Source organism: Perissodus microlepis, chromosome 7, assembly GCF_051167445.1.
Source record: "Perissodus microlepis isolate ML-2025 ecotype Zambia chromosome 7, ASM5116744v1, whole genome shotgun sequence".
Lineage (NCBI taxonomy): Eukaryota > Metazoa > Chordata > Actinopteri > Cichliformes > Cichlidae > Perissodus > Perissodus microlepis.
Window position 1 is genome coordinate 29152106 of NC_140467.1, and position 25343 is coordinate 29177448.

The 25343-nt window shown below is 41.3% G+C and overlaps 1 protein-coding gene across 1 annotated transcript; it reads right to left on the minus strand.

Moving 5' to 3' along the window:
* Positions 1–844: 844 nt before the first annotated feature.
* eeig1b (estrogen-induced osteoclastogenesis regulator 1b) lies at positions 845–25195 on the minus strand. The gene is made up of 12 exons (XM_084934535.1): positions 24970–25195; positions 24434–24690; positions 11265–11385; positions 10939–10968; positions 9290–9406; positions 9128–9174; positions 8890–9050; positions 8678–8779; positions 7999–8212; positions 7333–7451; positions 5999–6068; positions 845–5921 (listed from the first exon to the last, which is right to left on the minus strand). The coding sequence occupies exons 2-12, from the start codon at positions 24604–24606 to the stop codon at positions 5876–5878; spliced, it is 1200 nt and encodes a 399-aa protein (XP_084790661.1). The 5' UTR covers positions 24607–24690; positions 24970–25195; the 3' UTR covers positions 845–5875.
* Positions 25196–25343: the final 148 nt, after the last annotated feature.

Consider the following 25343-nt stretch of genomic DNA (forward strand, 5'->3'; position numbering starts at 1 on the left):
CTTCAGAAAATTCAAGCTCTTTGGTTTCAGGTCATTTACATATTTCATTAAGTTGAAGTGCCCCTGATTTTCTTCGAGATGCTTTTTATAAGATGATTTTTCCCCATTCTTGTTCCATATCTGGAGTTTGACAGTAAATCTAGAAGTCAAGACCAGGCCTTTGATGTCCTGATGGATCATCACAGTAACAGCTGACATGTTTTATTGCAGAGCAAAGACAGCTTTTAAGAGGAAGAACCACTCTGTGAATTCTGTAAACAGTGACACAGGATAATGTGAGGCCATCCATCTGAAAGTTCAAAGTTGAATTAGAACTAGACTTTTCAACAGTACTAATGATCCTTAGTACGACAAATCCACCAAAGGAGGACTCAAAAAGAAGTTTGTGGCACCCTGGATAATAAGGCCTTATTCAAAGCACAGATCTAGAAGTAAAGATAATTTTTCCTTTTTTTTTTTTTTTGAAAAGTGGATGAAAGATTTTGGCAGGTTAGCATCAGAGACTGGTGGACAATCATGCAAAACGCCAAACAGTAATTTTTACTAAAGAAGAAGTGACTTCTGATGCCAGAGGTGTAGTTATTCTTTTCTATAGAATAATTTCACTTAAAACGATAATAGTTTTGTTTGGCTGATGATCAGAAAGTCAGGTTTCCCTCTTGTTGATCAAATATACCACCATCTCCTGAAGGCATCGTTTCAACTTTTGTTTGTTTCCATATTTTCATTGCATGTACTTACAAACTTTTCCGGCGTGACTGTAAATAATAACACTTGTGTTAAGGTGTAGTATCATGTGACATGTGCAAACAAAGAGATGAGGCAGTTAAAGAAAGAAGATAAATCCAGACTTTGACAGTTTATTTGGTTTTCATGTTCATCACAACTCCTCCGTTCACATGTAGTTATTAACATTTATTAACATTGTAGTTATTCTTGGAACATTTCCTAATATTTTAACACAAGGAGTGAAAATATGTGTGCACGGAGTTAGAAAGCATTTGAAAACAAAAAAACAACAACTGATTTTGCATTCTCAAAAACCCAGAAATTTATTCAACAAAATTATTTTCACCCAACATTAATGCTTATATTAGATATTTTATATGCATTTATTATATTTCTACACATTTAGTGATTTTACCTTTAATATAAATACATTTTAAAATATGGTGGAAAATGTTTTGTGAAGTATATATTCCCTTTACCAAACCCCATCTTGTTAAATCAGTACCACAGCTACCACTGCAATATAACCCTGGCCCCAACAATTTCATTTCAAATCATCAGAAATGATAATAATAATAATAAAAAACATTTCACCACACGCAGAAATTGCTTAATAAGATCACAAGGTTACATATGGTCAAGTACAAAGAAAGAGTAAGTATTTCTAGAAGAAATCACAGTAGCAGACAGATCCCTTTACTGCACACTTTCCCCAGTAACTCCAGGCTGCACTGTAAATAATTACTGTTTAGTCACATCTTACCATAAAATATAAGCTTTTACACACAGATCTGTGCTGCAGACCAGCCTGCTGGTCTGGAAATAAAAGGAAAATAGACTATATGGTTACCACATCACACATTTCATACATGCATACACACAACAATGACAAACATGGACTGTTAATGGAAAATATGGTGATAAAGGTAGGTGTATAATTATTAAATAGTACAGGTTAAAGTTGGGGATCACTTAGAAAAGTGCTTCAAAAAATGAATGTATCATACATACATGTATCTATGACAGACTGTTACCTAATGCAACAGTGTGTACTACTCCCTTCATTAATAAACCCAGTCTGACTGTTATGGTTACCGTCTAATGAAGCTGCAATCTGAACACCTTATGGACTTTGTCAGTTGTGAACCTCTTTCTTTTCTGGTGACAGCCAGTTACTGTGTTCTGTGGAGGGAGTAGTACGCATGGCTGCATGAAAATGTCTGCCTGTAGCTCTGCCTGTCCCATTATTGAAAATAAACACAAAAACAAAAACAGTTTTTGCCAGATTAAGTGAAAATTTCAGGTTATTATCTAGAAATAATAGTTAACATGAATTTAATGTTATATTAAATAAAAAAGAAAACTACTTTATTTTCAGCAAATAAGGACTTTTCTAAGCAATCCTAAACTTTTGAGGAGTAGTGAACCTAACAAAACTCTAGATGTCCCAAGTATCCAGTACTTGCTTACAACTTACTTATACTTTTGCATGACTTGATGCACCAGAAAGCTTAAAAAAACTGTCTATTATACAGTACATCCTTTCATATCAGTCAGAGATGCATGGCCCGCATGCACATCTTGCAGCATGAACATAATCACAAATGCACAAATGAGTCCCGTGGGGGGGTGAAGATCTATTGTATACTGTCAGTACTCGCACAACAGAGGCTTTGTGCTGCTGCAGCTGTGGGACTGACCTCACTACAGCCAACACCAGCCCACAGTATCACTGCTAGCTCAACACGCTCCGTCTGCACAAGCCTTGCAAAAGCAATGAGGAAAAAGGAGTTTTATTTTCCTTGTTGCAGCACATTCACAAAACCTAAACTGCCCAAAGCTACAAAATGCAGAGTTCTGACTTAAGTTAATCTTTTTGGTAAAAAGACTGCTTTGTTTGTCAGTGTGAAGCCAGAACGATGGCAGGCAATGAGCAAGTAAAACGACATTGATTATGGTTCCAAAGGTGAATGAGCACCTAAATGGATGGATGCAAAAATAGGCAATGCTAATATTGTGATTATAGTCATTTTGCCTGCTAACGTCAATTTCTTAGCTTGTTGTGATGTCACTTGTTGTTAAAAGGGTTTATTTCTTACTTTCTGTTAAATATATAATATTATAATGTTACATATTTTACAAAAATGAGGTAAACACTGATAAGAGTAGTTCCTGTGAGCAAAAAACATTCTGCTCTCATGATGTGCTGATGTCAGTTTTGCATGAAATAGACAATACAGCTCAGAAACCCTGATTTGCTCCTCTGCAGGCTTCCAGAAGCTGACCAGTCATTGGAAGGTTGGCTTATAACAAGAGGGTTCTTATAAAGAGACAGGTGCTTAAACTATTTCTCTTAGAGAGTGGATGAACTGAGGGGCTAGTACCATTAAAAGCTCCAGTGGAGCAGAGCAGGCCCTCAATAAAGATCTCCTGCCTTAAAATGCACACATTCTGGATTCAGCTTATTTGTGTGTACTTAATATCAGAGAAAGGCCAACATTGGAAATAAAATGTGGCTGAGAAAGGAAGTAAAGCCCCCACAAAACCTACATTTATGACAGGTTTATGAGATCATTGGGATTTAAAAAGTTAATATGTACTTAGTAAGTGCAGAGGATGGATGGTTACATATGGCCAGCCATATGAACAAAGGCTCTGCGGGCATTAAGCCAACAGAGATGAAATAAGATATTTAAAAACAGAAGATTTCATGTTGTTTCGGACAACTGTGCCACCTCTGTTTCCTTTTAGTGGTTTCTAATTCGCCTCGGAGAGTTCGCATGTGCAAAACAGTGTAAATAAGTAAAAACACAGTGATCAAATAACATTAAAATAAAATAAAAGGATAAAAGCTTTAGTTTCAGTTCCAGGCTGATTTTTGCTCAGCCTGAACGAAGAGCATCTCTTGGGGACTTTAGGGTCCTCATCAAATCCAAAGGCAGAAATATTGACGAGATAGCGTCATAACAGGGGTGAAAGTGATGCTTCAGCTCCTGTTTACTGCCTCTACATGTTGTTCATGACTTCCTTCAAATTTACTCTACCAAATCTATCCAGGGTTAAGTTAGCATCGATTTCTTCTCACACAGAAATGAAATGGGACGTATTGAAAGCACTGAAGGACAAAAACGTAAGGGGTGTAAAATTCAGAGGAAAAACCTGCAGGACAAGCGCTCGGGGAGCGTTTCCATCAAAACAAGCATGTAGATCGATTTTCTTTTATATTAATATGTGATGCTGTTGGTGAATTTTTCAAACTTAACCTTGAAAAATGAAGCAAAATGTATCCTTGACTAAAGATCACCATTTTTTTTGTTTTTCTCAATAAATTTTTCTCTTTAAATCTGTCAGAAGTTTGTTAATTTTTTTCCCATAAATCTGCCCGTTTATCCTATTACATTTGACAAGATTGCTCTAGTTTTTGCCTGCTTTTTCTCCAAAATTTCCCAGATTAATTCTTGTAAATTGGACAGTTTGTTGTTAATCTATCCTTCTTTTTCTTTCTCAAATTTGCCATTTCTGTCCGGTAAATTTTTCAGTTTGGTCTCATACATTTGTCACTTTTTACCTCTGAATTTTACCCCTGACAAACCTCACGCAGCCTCATACTTTTTCCACATCTCCAATAGCCCTAATACGTCCTTGCAAGTATGACACTTTATCTGAAAGTTGAAAATATATCTATTTAGCATATGGCTAAAATACAACCTAACACTAAACCATAAATCTGTCCACTGGTTAAAGGGAAGCTTTCACAGTCTGACTTTATCTTCTGTCCTGTATTTTCTCAGAAACTCTAAAGTCCCAACCAGCTGACAGAAGCACCCTTGTTTCAGTGTCGCACTACAGTTCCCAGAATGCAGTGGTTCCTAAGGTGTTGTTCAAGTAATGTGTGCACGAAGCCCTGGTCAGAAGTTGACTGGGTGTGCTTCTCACTGGTACCAGTGTTGAGTGACTGATTATGTCACAGAGTCAGCAACTTTTACAGACATCCTCGGGGACTCGTCTGAAACACACCCAGTGTAGCGAAAAGAAGAAAAGCCGAACAACAGAGTGAAAAACTGAAAAAGTCCTGAAGTCACAGAAGGGAAAAATAAAAACTAGCCTGAACACACAAATTAGTAATTGATGCTCCCAGCTTAGTGAAGAAAACATAAACAGGTTTTCTCGAATGTCAGCGTCACTGATTAATGTTTAACAGGTGAATTCTGTCTGAATGCAAGTGGCTCACTTTGAGATTTTCCATGGCCTCGTATATGTTAGGTCTCCCTTGCTGCTGCACTGCACTCATGGACGGATTATGAGAAAACGCGCCTCTGAGCACAAGCCTGACGTAGGAATCAGGATACGTCTTTGTGTCTCTCAGGCTGTTTTATGTAACTGCGCAGCTGATTATAGCAGTTTCAGACCCTTTAGCGTTGTTATTAATTTTTGAATTTTTGCTTAGTATGGTCATTTTATGTCTCTTTATGTTTTATTTCAAATCTCTTTGGGGTTGCTTGGATCTCATTTCATGTTTTACGTCCGACTGTTGTCATTTGGAAGCTGTTTTCTGGATCTGCTTTTAGTTATTTTATATCTGCCTCACTGCCATTTTTGTTACAGTTTGACTGCTGGGTTTACAAGTTAAATTGTAGATTTAGACCCTTAACCTAGTTTCTTTGAGAGCATGAATTACTGATTTCTGTGCATGCTTCCCCCTGGTACTCATCAGGCTCTTCAACATCACATTTAAACCTGATCAACACTTCCTGCAGAAAACGCAAAATAGAGGCTTCCGCCGCTAAAAGACAGGCTACTCCACGAGGAAGAGTTTTACTTTAAAACAGAGGGCACAGTCTAACCAAAAGAGCTGTAACATAACGTGACACACAGAAGCAGGCTGGAGCAGTTTTAAAAGTGCTTAAAACCAGTAAAATTAGAAATGATGACCTTTGTTAGAGGTTAAAAACAGGTTAAAATCAGTCTACTGTCTGAGAAAACACTGTACCCGTGTGTTACACCCGTCCCACCACCTGATTAAAAACACTAGAAGGCTCAACATCTACACCACGGTGATCACACATGAAGTTTTGTGCACATGTTTGCACGCACGGAGACAATCGGGCGTCAGAGAGACGGCAATGAGGCGAGAGGAGCGTGGGTATCAGTGAGTCTCGATGACCACCGGCTCAAAGATGCCAGGAGTTACTCTGGGAAAAGAACAGAAACAGGTGAGTTTTTATGAAAGATGATCGTCGAGAGAAAGATACGGCGAGTGAGATGATACCTGTTGGCGAGATGCGTCCCGCTGAGGGCTGTGGTCCCGTCTTTGCTGATAAACAGTCTCAAGTTGCTGTCTGAAAAAAATGAGCCCAGAGGAGATGTTACTGCGGTGACGCTCACATGTTGTCCCAAAACCACAGACTGCATATAAAAGATGGACATACTACAGGGACCATCGTGTCTGTGTGGAGTTCAGACGTGTTATAACTTTAATTTTGAGCTTTTTTAAATTCCTTTTAGTCACACCTGGTTTCCAGAGTGAGTTTTCTTGTTTCAGTTTAGTTTTACTCAATCTGTTGGGTTTAGTTTGCATGTTTTTATTAAAATGAAGGTGGAAACTTCATTTTAATAAAACAAGACTTAAAAAGTTCAGAAACGATATTACAGTAAAACTCATCTCCGTACCAGTAAATATTTCCACAGCTTTGCCCACAATGACACAAAGGCTAAAGTTAAAGTTTTTTTTTCCAAGACAATACTCTTTCAAAAAGTTTTCATCTTTTCTAAAATTCCACTTTTTACGTTTTTTTACAAGTTTTGATTCATGTGAACGGGTATCTAGATGTCGTAGCTGTGTACAGTCACCAGGGGGCGATATCCTAGAGTGTGGAACGTCCAGTAATGAGTACTCAAGAAGACTGAGGTCACAATACACAAAGAATTTGTTTGTCGTGAAGTGAAACTGAGCCCACACATACCATCACCGCCATCAGTCCTCGTGCTGCTGGTCCCTCACCACTGATTTCTGAGTTAAATCTGATTGGCCACTCGTTAGTCTTCAAAAAAAACATCCCTTTATGTTAAACTGGGTTCAAAACTGGAATTATTTCCACTTTCTTTATAAGAGGATAAAGTCTGTTTTCACACCTGCGCTGTTTAGTCAGTTTAAATCAAACTCTGGGTCTTTTCCACTCTTAGTGTGGCTCACTTGTGCAGGTGAACCAACACAAGCACACTAAAACCCTTTGGAGGAGCAAGCCTTGAGCTAGTTCCAAACTCTGGTGTTTCTCAGTCTCAGACACTTCTTAACCAAAATCATCCTGTGAGCTTTGCAGCAGACAGATTAATTGTCCTCCTGGACGTTCATGAGGACATCAAATTATAAAATGAGCATCATATTGAAGCCAGTTCAACCATATTCTCATCAGCACTTCATCAGGAAAGTGATGACTTCTGTGCTATCTGACATCTTTATGCTGCTGCAGGAGTCGCCCTCTGGTGGCCAACAGGAGGATTTAATGCAAGTTTGACACACGTTTCAGAGTCAGAAGCTGATACTGCCTTTGATATTTGTCCTGTGGCTGAAACTAAGTCCAAATAATCGGGACTCTGGCCGACCTTCGTTGTTGCTGCTGTCAAAGTCCTGGCTCTTTACGATCGTGTCCACGATAGCGTCTGCATCGATGCGGGTGTCGTCCACACAGCTGGGCTGCCTCTCCACGGGTTCCTTCTTCCTCCTGTTTGTTGGACCGAACACAAACCAGAGAAAAAGTCACGTCTGAAACACAAACAAGCTTCACAGCGAAGTGCTGACAAATTCATTCTGGAGCTCTGTGGGTTGTAATTCTTCTGTAGTGACACCTGCCCCACCTGTCGTTTCACCTTCATGAATCATCTACTGATATCTTACTAATAAAAAAATAAAATCGACATATTAACATTTTTAATCAGTGGGGAGGGGAAAGGGTTTGGCTGCTAGGAGCTGGTTGGTTCCTTGTTAACCTTTTAACTGATATATGCAAGTGTGTGCAAGCAACATGAAGCTGAAAACTGCAGGTCTCCGAGTAGCAGCTGTATCGGTGTGTGTGAATTCCAGCCAAATGCTTCACACTCTTCCAGAGAATCTCAGGCATGTAGGTTGCCTACACATGCCTGAGAATCATCTCCGGCCTTTTATCGACGCTACGGAGTCCTGACATGCCTCGCCATGACATCAGCGAGGCTGAGAACATGCAGCGGCAGGTGGGTTTCCTCTGAGGTGCAGCTGTGTGTGAGTCTATCTACCTGGAGGATCTGTTGGACAAGATGGCCACAGCAGAGGGAGGAGGAGGTCTCTCTGGCTTGGTGGGGGTCGCTTGACGGTGCAGCTCAGTGGGGGTGGAGGGAAGCGGCTGAGAGGGGTGGCCGAGCCCGCAGGAGGCGCCGCTGCCGGAGGAGGTGTTCCTGTGGTGGCTGAGATCGTTCAGGCTGGAGCAGCGAGAGTGACCGGTGCTGTAACCTAAGGAAAGGAAAGGAAAGGAAAGGAAAGGAAAGGAAAGGAAAGGAAAGGAAAGGAAAGGAAAAACATGAATGAGAAGAGAAAAAACAGAGGAAGAACAGGAAAAGGAGAGGAAAGGACATGAGAAAGGAAAGGATAAAGGAAAGACAAAAGGAAAGAGAAGAAAAAGGAGAGGAAATAAAAGGAAGTGGATGGAAATTGGAAATAAAAGAAAAAAGGGAGGAACAGGAACAGGAAGTGGAAAAGAAAAAGAAGATTGATAGGAAGAGAAGAAAAAGGAAAGGAATGGGAAGCAGAAAGGAATAAAAATGAGAGGAAGGGGATGAGGAGAGGAACAAAAAAATAAGTAAAGTGAACAGGGTGGATGAGATAGAAAGGAAAGAATGGAAACAGATGTTTATTTGTGTTTATTTCCTTCATGTTTTGCACGTTTCCTGCAGCACGAGGAAGTTAAAGTTCTCTGACCTGATATCTTGCTGTGCTGGCTGGCGTAGCTGGAGCTGCGAAAATGACCGATCTGAAAGACTTCGTCCGGACTGGAGACACTCCCTCCCTCCTCGGGCAGCCCTGCACACACAAACATAGCTCTGGCATTAACACCTCGAACCGTGAAAACATCCTTAGGATCCCTAAAAATACGCTACATTAATCAAGGTACATCTACACCAACGTCTTACCTGAGCTGCGCACTGATGACTGTCGGGGTTTGAAGGACCGAGGTCCCTCCACGATGCCCCCTGGTGGCTGCAAAGTGGCGTCAGTGCTCTCCCCCTTACAGTCCAGCTGCAGGTTGGGGTCCTCATCCCCGATGGAAATGGATTTGGCCGTACTGGGAGGCCTGGAAATATAATTTATGTGTTACAAAGAAAGCTTTAATTGTTACATGTGTTGCTCAAACAAATTGTAGGAGCTCACGTTTTAAAGCAGGGATCCCCCGACAGAAGGGTCATCCCAATTGTTACCTATAAAAAAAAACAGATGTGTTACTAGACCTGAGCACTAATCAGGTCAGTGTGTGTGTGTGTGTGTGTGTGTGTGTGTGTGTGTGTGTGTGTGTGTGTGTGTGTGTTTTCCTGCCTTGAGAATAGAGTTGTCTTGCCGAGTGTTTTTGGTGTCATAGCCCTCCAGGATGCAGCAGCGGACGGTCGAGCCTGAACCAGCAAACTCGGAAATGTTGAGATCAGCAAAACCCAGCTGGAGACAGACAGACAGACAGACAGACGTCAGAAAGCAACAGAAAATGAAAAAGCCATGTTGTAACGACCACGGTCTCCATCAGGTGTGGCTCATGGACTTTTAATTTGTTCCCCTCACAGATCTGAAGCAGCAGGACGACTTCTTCTTCTACCACTTGGTTAAAATATTTGTTTTTGTCTGCCGCTGACAATCCATGCCCTCATGTAAGGAAGTCAGTGAAGGAAAACAGGAGCGAGTGACTTAATGTGCAAGTCAATGACCTCCTTTAACCTCCTCACTCACTGTTTTCTGCCCACTCAGCTCTACTTCCTACTGGACGGGCCACAGCTCGTGGTGGTGGATTGCATGTGTGTGAGTTTACACAAACAGCAAAAGTGCTGCCGCACATTCTAATTTCTGCTTGGACTGAATCTGAAAATATCATCAATATTTGTCCCAGACCAAATAAATAGTTGTTCCTTCACTCAGCCTACAAGCATGCTTTTATCTGATTGGTCTGTCTGTCCCACAGTTTGTCACAGGAAACAAACAAAAAGAGACACATAAGCCCAAAACTACAAAGAGGTTTCAATCAGTAAAGGAGGAACTGAATAATTACAAAGAAGAGCAAAACAAAAATATGTAAAACAACTATGAGGTGCAAAAAAACTGGATGCAAACCAACAATAATCAAATAAAAAACAATGCTTGTCGTTTGAGAGGTGCATGAAGCTACAGAGATGCACAAAACAACCCTAAAGATGCACAACAACATCCAAAAAGTAATTAAAAGACTTAAAAGTACATAAAAAAAGAGGCATAAAACAACCCAAATGAAACACTAAACCTTTCAGAGCCACTAAATGAACCCAAAGGTACACAAAGGAACCTTAAGGAGGCACAAAACATAGACACACAAACTACCCAAAATAGACCATTAAACCACCAAAGAGGCAAACAATGACCCCCAAAGAGACACCAAACAACCAAAAAGAAGTACAAGAAAACCTCAAATGTGCATAAAACCACCCCAAGGAGACAGAAAACCATCCAAAACAACACCAAATAACCTCAAAGCTGCCAAAACACTTCAAAGTGTAACTGAATCAAAACCAAAACTGCACGAAAGAATCAAATAAAGGCAAGAAATAATGGCAAAGAGCCATAAAACAACCCCAGGGAAACATTAAACCATGTAAAGAGGGAGTAAAGGACCCCAAACAGATAAACACACATATTACTCAGCATAGAGGGAGCCCTGCAGTCAACCTGCGGATATAAAATGGCTCTGCAGTGAGGTGACAATATTCCCGTCATTCGTCGCAGCTACTGTAGCTCAAACAGCTGACTGTGACCTACATGAGCAGACAGTAAACACAGTGTTTTACTGGCTACTGCTCATAGTCATCACCCTCTGACTGTCCCGTCACATGTCTCTGTCAGATGAAGACTTTACTGTGTTTAATGCACTGTAAATCTGTGCACTATAAAGTTCATGAGTCCAACAGTTCATCCAACAGTTTTAGGACATAAACAGGTTATAAACTCACCTTTGAGAAGGCCTTTCCTCCTTTGAGCTCCTGTAGAGACACAGAAACACAGAAACACTGGTGATTCACCCTGCTGACCATCTCATAACACGTCACATGGTTCCAGTATGGAGCTGAAAGTGGGACAGGTGCAGGCGTCACCTTTGAATTAAGGAGGATGCTGCTCGACTGAAAAGCTTGATGAAGCAGTTCATTTAAAAATTTAGCGTCAGCTAAATGTTCCCACAGAGCTAATTTTCTGCAATAATCTAAAAAAAATTGTTTGGCTTTGTGTTGAGGTAATCAGGCACTCTATGTCCCAGAGGAGCATGGGAGTTGTAGTTTACCTTGCGTACAGACACTCTGCAGATGCAGGGGTCCAACACTCCACTGATCGGATTGGCGCTCATCTTGCACACAAAGGAGAACTTCTTCCTCCATCGGACGGAGTTCTGCTGCACCTCCTCCCTGCAAACACACACACAGATGTACCTGCTATAGTTAGACTGTCACACAGTTTACAGTGTAAACAGGTGTAAAGAGTAAATCCTGGAATTTATACTATAAATGTTTGCACCTTTACCTCAATTTCCCCCCTACAAGCCAAACTGCAGAGAATTAAGGCTTTAATCGGACTTCTTAATATACACATAGTTGTGCTTCACTTCACCTTCTTGGACTTTGTTGATGGCCTATGTATCAGCCAGCCCTGTTTTTGGGTCCTCTCTTTACCACACATCTATTAAAAAGCAGCTCAAATATTATCATCTTTATGATTTTATCTTTGGAGACCTTCATTTGAATGGTTCTGAGGATCAAATCTACAGATAAAATCAAAGTGTTAGAGACTGTGGGAGACACAGCAAACCTGTGGCAGTGGCATGTATTGCTGTGCCTTCCTGGAGGAGCTGGACTACCTGTGAAACCTCTGTAGAGTCCAGGTATCGCCTCGTGCTACCAGCAGCGACACTGATGCTCACTGAATGCAAAACGAGTGAAAAACAGCCAGAAAAGATGAGGAGGGAAAAAGCATCAGTGGCCCCCACATGTAAAACCATTCCACCCTCCAAATCGATATCCCAGAGGTTTAACTGATGTGATGCTTTACTCTGATTAAAAAGCATTCCAGCATTATTCGGTTTGTCAGACAGAATAATGTAACCCCAGCCTTCATCATGCAGGGGAAAACAAACAAGGCTGCAGCGGATTTATTGGCCCATTAGCACAAAGTGAACTGTGGGTATTGTAACAGCTGGGGAAATATGCTGGAGGCTGAGCATGTGAAAGAGCAAATGTGTTTATATTAGAAGTGTTATTATCTGCAGGATCAATAGGACGACACGGACTGTTTTCTCTGGCTGTTTTTCTAGAGAACGTCCTCGAGGCCGAGCAGCTGATGGCCCAGATGATCTCATCCCGGGACGTGGCACGTCAGACTCTGCTGAGGGGGTTTCCACTTGCTCTGATTGGAAACAGATTTGGTGTTTATCTGCATATTGTTTTTATTTCTTGCCCTCACGCTTTCCAGTCGAACAGCACTATAGGTGTCATAAATAACTTAAAAGCCAAAGCGAAGGGGCGAAAACAGGGTTGGACAAACTGTACAAACTCTGATGCAACACAAAGAAATCCTGTAAGAAAAGACAGTCTTCGATATCTGTGCTGCAGGGTTTGGTGAGTGCATGAGATAGGGCTTAGTGATATGATTCTCACATGGATAACCTGGAAGGGCCACCATTGATCTGGTTAATTAACAGTGCAAATATGTACATTTTACAGCTTGGGGACCTTTACATGGTTTCCAAAAATTAGGCCTAAGGGGACGCATTATTGTAGAATGAACCTGCTGGGACAGAAATGCACTTTTCCTGCAGCTGCATGTCTGAGAGTCTACAAAAACAAAGCCCACCTCTATTTTTTGTGTTTAACTACAGTAGTTTAGCTTTGCACCTGTGAAGTGAAGCCACTGCTGCCCACACTGCCCCTCCTGTGCAGACACGCTGTCAACCTACAAAGAGGAAGAAACTGCAGCAGTGTAAACTAACACTAAAGCAGTCAATGAATTGAGCTCACTTTTCTGCACGCAGGCCATCCGTCTGCATGCCGGGCTTGTCTCAACCTGAAAGTTAAACTCTGCTGTTATCTCTCCCTGCATCGCTCATGTCAAAGGAAACGCCGCATGATTTGTCCACTTACACAACATACACATATGCAGACTCAGCTGGCTGCACTGCTGAGAACAGGTAGTCCCATAATTTTGCCCTTTGGAACATGCGAACCATGCAGCTCCAGCCGATCCTTCCCTATATTTTATGTACACCAACACACATCTCTAACATATCTGAATTGCGGCTCTCTGAGTTGTTTCCAAGATGGACATAGCCACCACAAATGTAACCTTTTAGCCACAATACAGAAGTGGCCATATTTGGAGGGGGTGGAGTTATCAGCTAGCTAGCCTGGTTAGTATGGAAATGCACAAGGTTTACCAGAAGGTGCAAACCACTGGTTACACTCAAGAACAGGACAATCAGATTAGACTCTGGTGGAAAAAATCTAAAAGAGTCATAATGGATCTGGAAATTATACATTTTTATTTTATTATATTGATGAAACCAAGATTAACTTGAAAAGTTTGGAAAAGGAGAAAAACACGATTATGATCTGAAGTACACCACATCATCTGTCAAACATGGTGGAGGGAACGTTATGCCAGTGGACCTAGGTCACTGGTTTTACTGATGAAGCAGCAGGATGAATTAATACTAAGACTCTGCAAAACTCTCCACATAGAGCATCACAGTGCAAACAAGAGCATAGGTACACCCGAAAGGCAAGTGCTATAACTGAATTGGAGATTATGTATCGGAATTTCAGGAGCGGGACCACGCCTCCGAAAGCGCTCATTGTTGTCATCTATATAGGTTCCCCCAGTTCCGCAAGATGTTCATTCTCTTTACGTGCCCCTCCCTCCCTCCTTGTTCTCAATTCTTTAACTTCTTCACTCCTATTTAGTACATGAGGATCTGTCAGGCCCGGGAGCCGTCGCCAGTCCCCTTCGAGGCTTTCCCCAAACCGCAGCTCAATTCATGTCCAAGCATTCACCTTTACCTACTAAAACGCTGTCAAACCTAAAATGAGGACATGGGCCCAGCTAGTGAAATTGTTTTTTGTGGTCATCTTTGACCTTGGGCGCTAACAATGAAAGTCAGTGTCAAGCCAACTCATGTTGAGTTTTTACTGATTTTCATATTTGATGTGACCTTGACCCAGTTTTTGAGCTGCTATTGGTATCTACCATCACACAAAATTGGAAAATCATATCATGAAAACTGTGCAGGCTAGACTGCTAACAAACAGACAAACTGCAAAAGCAACTCTAGAGATTCTCAAGGCACAGACAAGGAACAAGCCAGTCGCCTGATCTCAGTCTAACAGAGCAGTTTTCAGTTATTATATGCAAAACTACAGAGAGACACAAACAAGCAGCAACGGAAGGTGGCCACAATAAAGGCCTGACAGAGCATCTGAAGTGAGGAAACACAGCATTTCATGACGTCCATGGGTTCCACACTAATTTTGATCCTCTGTCAGTTAATACTTGTGTTGAACCCTTAGAAATAAAGGTTTGCACTTCAATCACATCTTGATTGTTTGGTTCATGTATCCCCCGTGGCCGTGAGCAGAGGCAAAAAATAATCTAACTGCGCTGGCTTGCATCAAAATCCTTGTACCCTTTAGATTTTTAAGTCTTAGAATCAGTTTGTTGGCCTTTAGCGCAAACGGAGGGAGCTGGAAACAGTCTTATCTTTTTAAGTTATGTTATTGTTCAGATATTGGTAATAATAAGAGTTTTATACATGAAAAAAATGTAGCTAAGAGACGCACAGTAGCATTTTATCTATTATTAAGGCTGCTGAGGTTTAAAATCCCTATACATCGACTACGTGTGATACAAAAGCTAAACTGTTTAAATGTCACTCCAACTTTAGACAAACAGGAAATGAAAAACAGATAACACTGCATGCTGGGACATGTCATTACTAATTTCTTTGGTATTTTATGCCGTTTCTGTCCTCTCTTTTCTTCCTAATAATTCTGAGTAACAGCCCCAGAGAGAAACACACACTGCGTTACATAACTTTTACTTTTTTGTTTGCTTTAATGCAATCCATGATAAGTACATGACTCAGTATCTGAGGCATTCTTTTCCCACATTAGCTTTATCGCTGGAACTTTTCCCACTTCACTTATCTGAAGGGTGACCTGAAATATGCATCTCATGAAACTCTCGGAGGCGGCCGGCTGCCTGACGGAGGCAGGAAACGGTCAGACTGGTTCTGCAGCTTGTATTCTTACAGCCCGTCCGCCCTCACAAATGCACCTTTGTACGACAGGTAGATACAAGCACAGGTCACATGGTCACTTTGTGATAACTATGGAGAGTGGAGCAACAAAATCTAAGTAAGTTCAGAAAATACAAACACTTAGAATGACACATTTCAGTGCATTATATCTGCATCCATGCAGCATCTGAATTCAAATCAAAATTGCGCTGCAGTCCTTTTGATGCTTTAAAGTCATCTTGAATCACACAGAGACTGGAAGCAATCAGTCAACATGTCTAAGTTTCAGCCATGTTTATTTGAGGAAAGACGGTCCGTTAACAGATTCATCGGGGACCAGGCTACTCTCCACACCCTGCACAAAATTCATGATTACAGAGTCATTGACACATTTAAGGACAAATCTATGGCTGCTCTGACACTTATCATATAAAAACAAATAAAGTATTTATGGCTCAAGTGAAAATACAAAAATACACTAAAATCTCTCTCACATCTTCAGTGCATTTGTCATGTCTGAATGAGAGGCTATGAGTAGGATTAATTGCATATCATTTTGTTTTTCTTGATTTTTGCCATCAAATTTGTGACATTGTTTTGAGTTTCTATGTGTGTTCACTAGGTCTACCTAAAAAAAAAAAAGATTTGATGTCAGTGGTGAAATACACATGGATAAGTATATAAATCTAGATTTTACTCTAACTGTTGTGCTGCATGTAAATCATTTCTTTGTGTGGTTTTTACTATGAGACAGTTTCTGTGTACAATGAGGCAAATGAGGCATTACAGATAGCCCGGTAAGGCCTTGTCTCCACTGCAGCTTGTTTGGTTACAAACTGCAGGAAGTGCTGCTACAACTGTGTTTGGGTTCAAAACCTTTACTTAACCAGCTCTCCCTGATTACTCTCTGTCGTTGTTTTCTGGAGAAAGAATCTGAGGAATGAGGCTGAGTTACAAATGAGCGCAACAAACACACACACACACACACACACACACACACAAACCCTGACCTTCTGCCCTGCCATAACTTTTTTTTTAATCATTTAAAGACAGCGTGACAGGTTGTGTATGTGTGTGTTTGGGAGTGTGTTTGCATGACCTGGCAGAGCGTGATGTATAAGTTGTTATATAACAGCAGGCTGTGGTTAGCAGATGTATGTCGAGGGTGGTGGCAGCTTTAAGGTGGGATAGACACAGGCGGTGATATATTGAGCTGCTCCCAAATGTGCAAGTCTGTACCTCAACTTTGTGTTAGGGAATGTAAAGCACAACAAAAAGGGTAGAGTAACAAAGTGAGCCGGTATTAACCTGTGGAGCCCATCCCAGCACTGAGGTAAATAATGGATGGGGTTTTAAAGCACATCTATTCTCCCTTCCCTTTTTTTCTGTCACACATATGCTGTTCCACTGGTGGATGTTCATGTCATCCATCCACCCTATTCAGTAATCCCAGCTGGTATAGTTTAAGAGGCAGGGTAGACTTCAGCAGGTGACTAATCCATCAAAAGACTAACACAGAGAGAGAAAAACATTCAGAACCACCAGTTAACCTTACAAGCATGTGTTTGGACTGTGGGAGGCCAGAGTACCACTACCACAAAGAGGCCCCTAACCAGTCAGTGGATTCAAACTATCGTGACACTGCTTCAGCACACTATCTATTTTCATGTTAATGAAGTTTTTAATCGTGAGTTCAGTGTACGTAAAAGTAATCCCTGTGAGCCAAAACCTCAGTTTTGGTCCGTTGGTCATGTATGATGTCACAGTGAGAGGATAATCCCTAATATGGTCACCCCAGGCCACACCCACCTTCTGTTCATTTTTTTTTCCGGGAGGCAGTCAGGTTACCACCACCACTTTCCCGTGTCACTGATTATCTAGGTATATCTAGGTGAATATCCAAGTGTAGCCCGGTGTTGGAGAGTGTCCACTTTGGTGGCCTCAGGATTTCATCTGTGCTCTTTACAGATGATGTGGTTCTGTTGACTTCATCGGGGGTTTAGATTTAGCACCTCCAAGACCAAGACTATTGTTCTCAGGGATAAGGTAGAGTGCCTAGTCCAAGTCCGGAATGAGTTACTACCCCAGGTGGAAGAGTTTAAGTACGTTGAGGTCTTTTTCACAGTAACAGGAGAGTAGAGTGTGAACATGATGATGGATAGGGGCTGTTGTGGTGAAGAGAGAGCTCAATATAAAAGCAAAGCTGCAGCTTTATCGGTCAATCAACATTCCTACCCTTACCCATGCATACGAGTTCTGGGTACTGACTTAAGGAATGATACAAGATACAAGAAACTCTTGTATACACAAAGTGTGGTAGGACTCTCACTTGGAGACAGAGTGAAGAGTTTAGTCATTAGAAAGGGGTTCAGAGCAAAGCCACTGCTTCTCCACATTGAAAAAAGCCAGTTGAGGTGATGCGGGTGTGTTTTGAGGAGGAGGCCTTGGGGCAGACCCAGGACTCACTGCAGAGATTATATTTGTCTGGCTTGGAAACAACTTGGTCTTCCTCTAAATTAGCTGGAGGAGGTAGCCAGGGTGAAGTTTGGGCTGCTGTTTGGCTCTGCTTAGGCTGCCATACCTGTGACCCGAATTCAGATAACTGGCAGGAAATGGTCAAGTAGCTGAAAAGATGGATGGATGGATGGATGGATAAAAATTGTCTTAAAGAGGGAGGAGCTAGAGAGCAGATTTTAGACAGCAGATGAACTGAGCGTCAGCCTAAGAACAAACATAGTCTTATTATGAATTGTGAATCATGCATAGCTACTCTGACACATTCCATCACAAGAATATGGAGCTGGAAATTAGCGAGTTATCAACGTATTTTTTCCACGTGCAGGTTTCCATCATCATCATCCTGAAAGGGAAGTGCAAAAACCAAACAAAAAGTCTAGATGTTTCTTGGCTATTAAACTATATCCTTCCAAATACCAGCACCACCTCTCTAGCCTCATAATATGGGTTTGTAAGACAGGACCCTCTTGGAAGCCAATGTCAGCAGATCAAGGGAACAATGCAGGTGTGTCCTAAGGTGGGATGTAGACAGTAGTCTATGTCCCACCTTTTCTAGTAATCAAACTAGAAGTTTTTCTCCATAACAGCTATCATTATCTCCAAACAAACCAACCAACAGACAGTCAACCAGGAATATTCTGAGAACACTTACAGGAATAATAATTTTAAAGAAAAATCCCATGTGATGAACTTGATGCATGGTTTCAGCCATATTTCTGCTCTGAAAGTAATAAACCAACACATGAGTGTATTTACAGTGCTCTATAAAACATTAAACAAAGCCTCATCCAGGCCCGCAGTATTTCATGCATTTTCACTGTTTAACAGGCCGTGCACAAGTGCGAGATTGGCACAACCTGATTATACATCTTATGGTATCAGTGCAGTGATGCAGGGAGTACTCTGGGTTTTCTGAGAATCTAAAGAGACTTCCAGATCTTAAAACAGAAAAGAGGAACTGAAGAAACAATCTAAAGGCAGAGGTTTGTTAACCACATCCTTCAAAAACTATGTTAATTATAAAAGGTACCTGTTTTACAGCACACAACGCATATATCATCTACGAACAGCAGTCAATGATAAATGACTAAGCTTGGCCCCAGAATGCTAAACTCACTGAGTTTAGTTCCTTTTTCCAGTACATTTTTTTTTTACCGTTGCATGTTTCCGTGTATGTGTCTATTTAAACAAACTTCCCAATTCCAGCTGTATTTGTAGGAACTTTAAAGTTTGTTGTATTCCAGCAGTTTGAAACACACCTGACGCTGAGCATTCAAACAGAAAAACGACTATTTCTAGTGAAGCCAGACAGCAGACCAGACAGCTCACACTTCCCTTTTTTAAGGAGTACTTCTACTAGAAACCGTGCCTCCTGAGGTTTCCTCACAGCACTGTATGCTGGACACCACAGGCTAAAAAGTAGCTGTGGGACAATAAATTCAAGATTTATTAATTAATTAAATTCATATCAAACTGAGCCTTAAAGAAGCTGATATGTTTTCATGTGACATGTTTAAGAGAAGCATTTTCTTGTTTAACTTTCTGCTAGCCCTTCTCTGTTTTGTCAGCATTTTGGTCTTCTTTACTTGGGTTGATCGCACTGTAATCCCATTCCAAGACAACCAATAACACATGAACTTCCACTTGGTCACTTTTCTAGATAGACCATTTATCCTCATGTTTATATGCAAAAGGCAAGGCTCTAACCAACAAGCACTCAGCTTAGCTAAAGACTGGAAACAGAAGAAAGTTTGTCTGTCCAACAGTCATGACTTTTTGCCAAGTGACCTGAAAAGACCTGGAACTAATCCTGTCAATAGATGAATCCAACATGAAACACCTCACTTTACATTTATCTGTTTGTATAGATAAAGCAAACGAGACATGATAAAATAGTTATAACAAAAGGCAGCCAACACAGAAGTGGCAAAATCTGCAGTTCCTCTAATGTCCACTTGAGGCTTACTCCAAAAGTGAGTCAGTCCACATAGACTCCAAAGTTTAAATGTCCAAATTTACAGCAGAAATCAACATGTTTGCATCCTGATATAAAATAAAATAGTTTAGTCTCTATAGATAATCTTCCCCTTTGATAAATCTGTGCTCGGGTGACAGAAACCTTATGGAAAGTTTACACATGCAGCTTGCTGAACCAAAGTAGCATTACCTGCTAATAGCTAATAACTACAGTAAACATCCTAATTCATCTCTATGGATGTCACAGAAACTTCAAACCTTAAGTCTAAAAATCAGCAGATGCTGTTCTTATATACAGTCTGTGGTTATATTTACGAGCTTTCATGGTGCTTCTAGGTATAGCTATGCTTTTTTTTAAGCATTCACCATGCTTTTGGCTTTCATGCTAAGGAAGTGCCTACCAGCTCTTGGGCAACAATTCAATTCAGTTCAATTTAATTTAGGTCTATTCACATAGCAGCAAATCTTAAAGATACTTTAGGGCATTTTAAATGAAATACAGTGTATTGGGAGTACCACTCCAGGTCAATGGTGTGGAGATATTTGGAGGCTGCTGCAGTGTAAAAAATGAATATGTGGTCAGGTGCATAACAGGGCTCAAAAGATAAAGAGGTCTCACTTTCTTATCAGCAGTAGACAGCATGGCTGTTTTATCTCAGTGAAGCTGAAAGTGCCAAAAGATTTGGTGCCTTCGCAGACTGTAGGAAAAATAAATCTGTGAATATAAAGGTATGTCTCGGTGTTGGAGTATTAACCTTGTAGGCTACAGAGGAATGCCTGAACAACACTGAAGGACCCTGCTGATAAAATCAGCCACTTGTTGTGCTGTGGAGCTGGAGGTCTTCAATAAATCAGTTGTTTGTCGATTGTGCAACACTGGCTGTAGTCTCGGGTGACGCCTGTTTTCCATTGTTTAAAGTACAAGAGAGGAATTTCTTTAAATGTGAGCTTGACTTGGTTCTTGGCAGCTGATAAACAGCACAAACAGATAACCGTTTAATTTCCAGCCAAAGAACAAAGAGTAACTGATTATCACGCACAGTGCATCCCTAATGGCCTTCAAGTACAAGACGTCCATGTATAATTGGTAAGGAGTTCAAAGAATCAATAACAGTGTAGGATTTTTAGCTTCTGAGCACAGAGGCACACCTCTGTGAGAGAGGATGCATTCAAAAACCAGCAAACACAGAAAGAAAGAAAAGTTATGCGAGCAAAAACATGCCTCACAAAAGGACAAAAGCACGGATCGGACTGGACTGATGCTCTCCCTCCTTCAAGTACACCTCCAGAGGTATTTACTTGGTGAGCAATGGACTTGATATAATGCCAAAATACAAATACGCTCCACACATGTACAAATGTGCGATACAATGGCCCATTCATGGCTACTCTGATTCATGATGAGTGGATTATGTGATTGTTGGACAGTGGTTGATATTACTCAGCCTATTCTTTGGAAATGAATGTGGGAGGCTTCCTTGAGCTCCTCGCACGCACCAGGTTGGCCTTCACCTGCTCAGGGTTAGGCTCAGATCCACGTCTACTACTTTTTATATACAATTTTTACGTATTTGTTACACCCAAAGGTTATCATGAAAAAACTTTAAGGTGAAAATGCATGCAAGAATCCCGTGGCAGGACTCCAAGAGCAGTCATTTTCTTCACCATTTTCTTTTAGTGGGCAGGTGTTAGGTGTACATTTAATGGCTTTACTGGCCTGTCCGGTGTCTACCTCACCTCACCAGGACAGGGCCGAGTCACTCTATTACTCTAAATTGGTCATGCAGTTAATAAGATCTCTCTCCTAGTCTAGTCAAATGCAAAATTATGTACAGGAATGTTGTTGTGCTGTCCTTTTATCAGTTAGAATGAAATGAAACAAACAAAACACTCTCCACCACTGAGTGAAGAGTAAGAAACTCTTGACCTCTTTCTCTGGAGACTCTGACCTTTCCTCCTGAGCTTGCCGATAAAGACACTGACCCCGGGGGCATCATGGTGTTTATGTCACTGACGAAGGCTGAGAGGTGATGGCTGTGAAAGGCCAGATAAGTAAGTTTCCCATGAAAAACACAATGATTCAAAGCTTACGCACTGGTATAAGTAAGTAGCGTAAAAGTCCGGCAATACAAGCCTGTGGATGCCAGTGAATTTGAGTTCAAGAACAAAGGCATTTCCATTTGTTTTGGCTGTTGAAAGGATCTGATTGACATTCATTTCTTGACCTCTATTCTGCATGGAAACACCGGCAGCAGCCGTGCAGCTTTTACCATCACATTATGACCAGTTTTGACATCAGTGATAACATCGCTGATTCTGCCATGTTTGCAGGATACACATCAAGGGCCAGACCAATGCAGTCTATTGACATGCTTAAATTAACCCAAAGATAAGATATCCATGTTAATAATGCTACATACAACTTAGGCCACGTATGCTCCTTTGTTTACTGTTTGCAGTGTTTTGATTTTACTGACCTACATTAATGTGTTACTGATGCACAGTATATATGCATGACATTTATATGTGGTAGGATAAACACGCCCTCCTTCTTTGGGCTTTTGGCAGCAGGAACAGAATATGTCAGATTATTATTGTTTATCTGACATGTTTTCCGTCACCTCATAGGCTGGGTCCTGATGGTGGTTTGATGAGGGCTACAGCGGGAAGATGTGCTATGAAAACCTCAAAAAAACTAACACTAGTGCACGCTTCATTGCAGGTTCTGATTATTTCATTCTGTAAGTTCAGAATAAATTGGTTTTTTGCCCATACATACAATCAGGGACCCAAAAGGAAAGTCTGACTTTTGAAACTACAGTCAAACAGTGCTTTAAAATAAAAGCCTCCAATCCAAATATTTATATGAATATATTTTTACAATAACATTTCTGCCCTGTTGCTCTGTTGTTTGTCTTGCAGTCTTAATGCACCACCCATTTACATTCACAGGGAAGTTAGGTAACTGTCATACATGAATACCTGGAACTCAGAGTAACAGTTATTTGCATGCAGTAAACATGCTGACTCGGCGTTCTCTCAGTTCACTGCAGCACTGGCCTGCAGATTTTACAGATCACTTTAAAGGGTTTTTATCCACCTGGCCCAGATATCTGTCTGAACCTCTTGATGCTCACTCTCTGTTTCCAGGTCAAAGGTTCAAAGTCTCAGTGTTAAAGTCTTTCCTCTGTGTTTCTTTATGTCATTCTGTCCATCTCCCCCTCAGCTCAGCGTACTTTTAGCATGTCACTGTCTTCTTCTGTCTTTTCCAGCTCTGCTATAAATCAAGACTGGATTAAACCTGTGCTTTTACTGCCCCTGACCTCTAATCTTTTTTTTTCCACTTTCAGTATCCAATCAGAAGAGTTAGAAAATAATTCACCCCCATAGAATTTTTATGAAGGGGGAAATTATCCACAGAGGCCAAATCAGTTTTTTGTATCATGTTTATTTCTGCTGGACACTGTAACACAGGAGTCTACAGAGACTGTCTCACTTTTTCAGCCCCAGAGGCTACATCTTGGATACAACACATTGTGTATCCACTACAGTGTTTTATTTCATTTGTTTAACCCACACAGAGAAGCAGAATAATAAAGAAGGGGTGTGGTTTGATGGGGAGTTTTTGGCGGATTTAATTCCTGACCAAACCAGTTTGGATCATTTCAGGTCGCCAGGCTGTTGGACAGACAAGCTTTTCCGCTATCACCTGCTCGCTATACAGTCTCACCTTTTATATGTAAACATGAGGTGAAATTTTCTACTCAACTATCTCAAATCTTTCAATAGCAACCTCAGCTGCTCAAAACTGATGTAAACCTGGAAGACCCACAAACTCCAACTCCTCTAATGCCCACCTGAGGCTGGTTCCAGCGGTGAATCAGTCCCCATACACTCCCATGTTAAAATGTCCAAATTTACAGCAATTTAATTCAGTTTGATTTATATCGTGCCAAATCACGACAACAGTCACCACAAGATGCTTTATACTGTAAGGTAAAGACCCTACCTACAATAATACAGAGAAAACCCCAATAATCAAACAACTCCCTATGACAAAGCACATATCGACAGTGGGAAAGAAAAAAATCCTATTTAACAGGAAAAAACCTCCGGCAGAATCAACCATCTGCTGTGACAGATGTTGGGGGCAGAAATAAAAAAAAAATGTAAAGATTTCCAACTTAATAACAAATGTTCGGGAGGAGAATTTATTTACAGCCATCGTTTAAATATATAGTGTATGGGGGAGTGACTCATTTTTGGAACCTGAAGTGGCCGTTATAGGAATCCATTACACAGGCATCATTTTCCAGCCTCTGACGTTATCGCTCCTCAGTCCCTTTGCCCAGGAGCCCTTCAGCAAACTAACAACACACCACTGCATCACCCCAGAGATGAGCCAAAAGGACCAAAGGGTGTGTTACTTCTGGGTAAATCCCAGTGTGAGTGTAGTGAAAGGTGGAGTTGGGAGACTTTCCCAGCACAGCCAAGGATGAAGTAACACATGGCTGCCAGTTTAAGGTCTGTTAAGGCTCATCTGAGGTGGAAAACCCGGCAGAAACAGAGGCAGAGCAGAGACATCCACTCAGACTCGAAGAGGGATTACATTTACAGCAGTCAGTTCATGCAGTGCAGCTTTCAGTGATTTACAACGAGGAAGGTGTCCTACATACCTGGACGATAAGATGGCAAAGTCCCCACCATCAATCAGGCGGATCTTACAGAAAAGCACTCCGTTCACAAAAGGCACCGCTGTCAGCTCCTCCAGAGTGAAGTGCACCTGAAACTTGAACTTCTTCTTCTTCATGAGGAAGGCCATGGTGCCCAGCTGCTGGAGGGTGCTCATGGTTGAAGATGAATGGACAACAACAAACACTCGGGCTTTAAAGAGGAGGAGGAACAACCTTCTTTGCTTTCAGGTTAATCATTTCTGAAACAGAAAGAGAAGAAGAAAGTCTCTCGCTTTCATTTACAGGTTTTTAGAACTGGAAATATCAAGTTTAATGATTTTTTTTTCCTTCTCCACCACACAAAAATATCCCTTAAATACAATTTAACGCACTCCTAACTGACGACTATGTGATTTTAAACACTTTCAGATGTGTGGACTTTTTATTTTTGTGCCTTTTCTCTAACATTATCAGACTCTCGCGGTGAAAACAGCTGCCACGCAAACACCCACACCACTCCGCACACACACAAAGCTTACCGCTCCGACGATCAGCTGCTCCACATGCATGGTTAAAAAAATAAAAAGCCCACAACAGCACAGCTGGACACCGCTGCAGAGGACTGGGGTCTGGGTGGTTTCTTCCAACACACCAACTTTCCCCTCCTGCTGCTCACACTTCGACAGGCAGGGAGTCTGAGCGGCTCCCTGAACGCCTCACTGGGAAGTCAGGGACCGTCCGCAAAGTCTGGGCAGAGGCGCATGTGTAGAGGAGGAGGGGCCAAGAACTGCATTTAAAACAAACATGAAGAGGATGCCACTGGAAGGGAATGGGGTCTCTTTTGGATTTTAATTTTACTTATTTATTTTGAATATTTAGAAAAATAGAAAAAATATAGTATAAAAGCACAGTC

Coding starts and splice junctions, on each gene's coding strand:
- eeig1b (XM_084934535.1), bottom strand. CDS start 24,606: ATGAGCACCCTCCAGCAGCTGGGCACCATGGCCTTCCTCATGAAGAAG. Junction 9,407..10,938: donor GAGGAAAGGCCTTCTCAAAG/GTGAGTTTATAA, acceptor GTCTGTCTCCAG/CTGGGTTTTGCTGATCTCAA. Junction 6,069..7,332: donor TGACAGCAGCAACAACGAAG/GTCGGCCAGAGT, acceptor CATTTTTTTCAG/ACAGCAACTTGAGACTGTTT.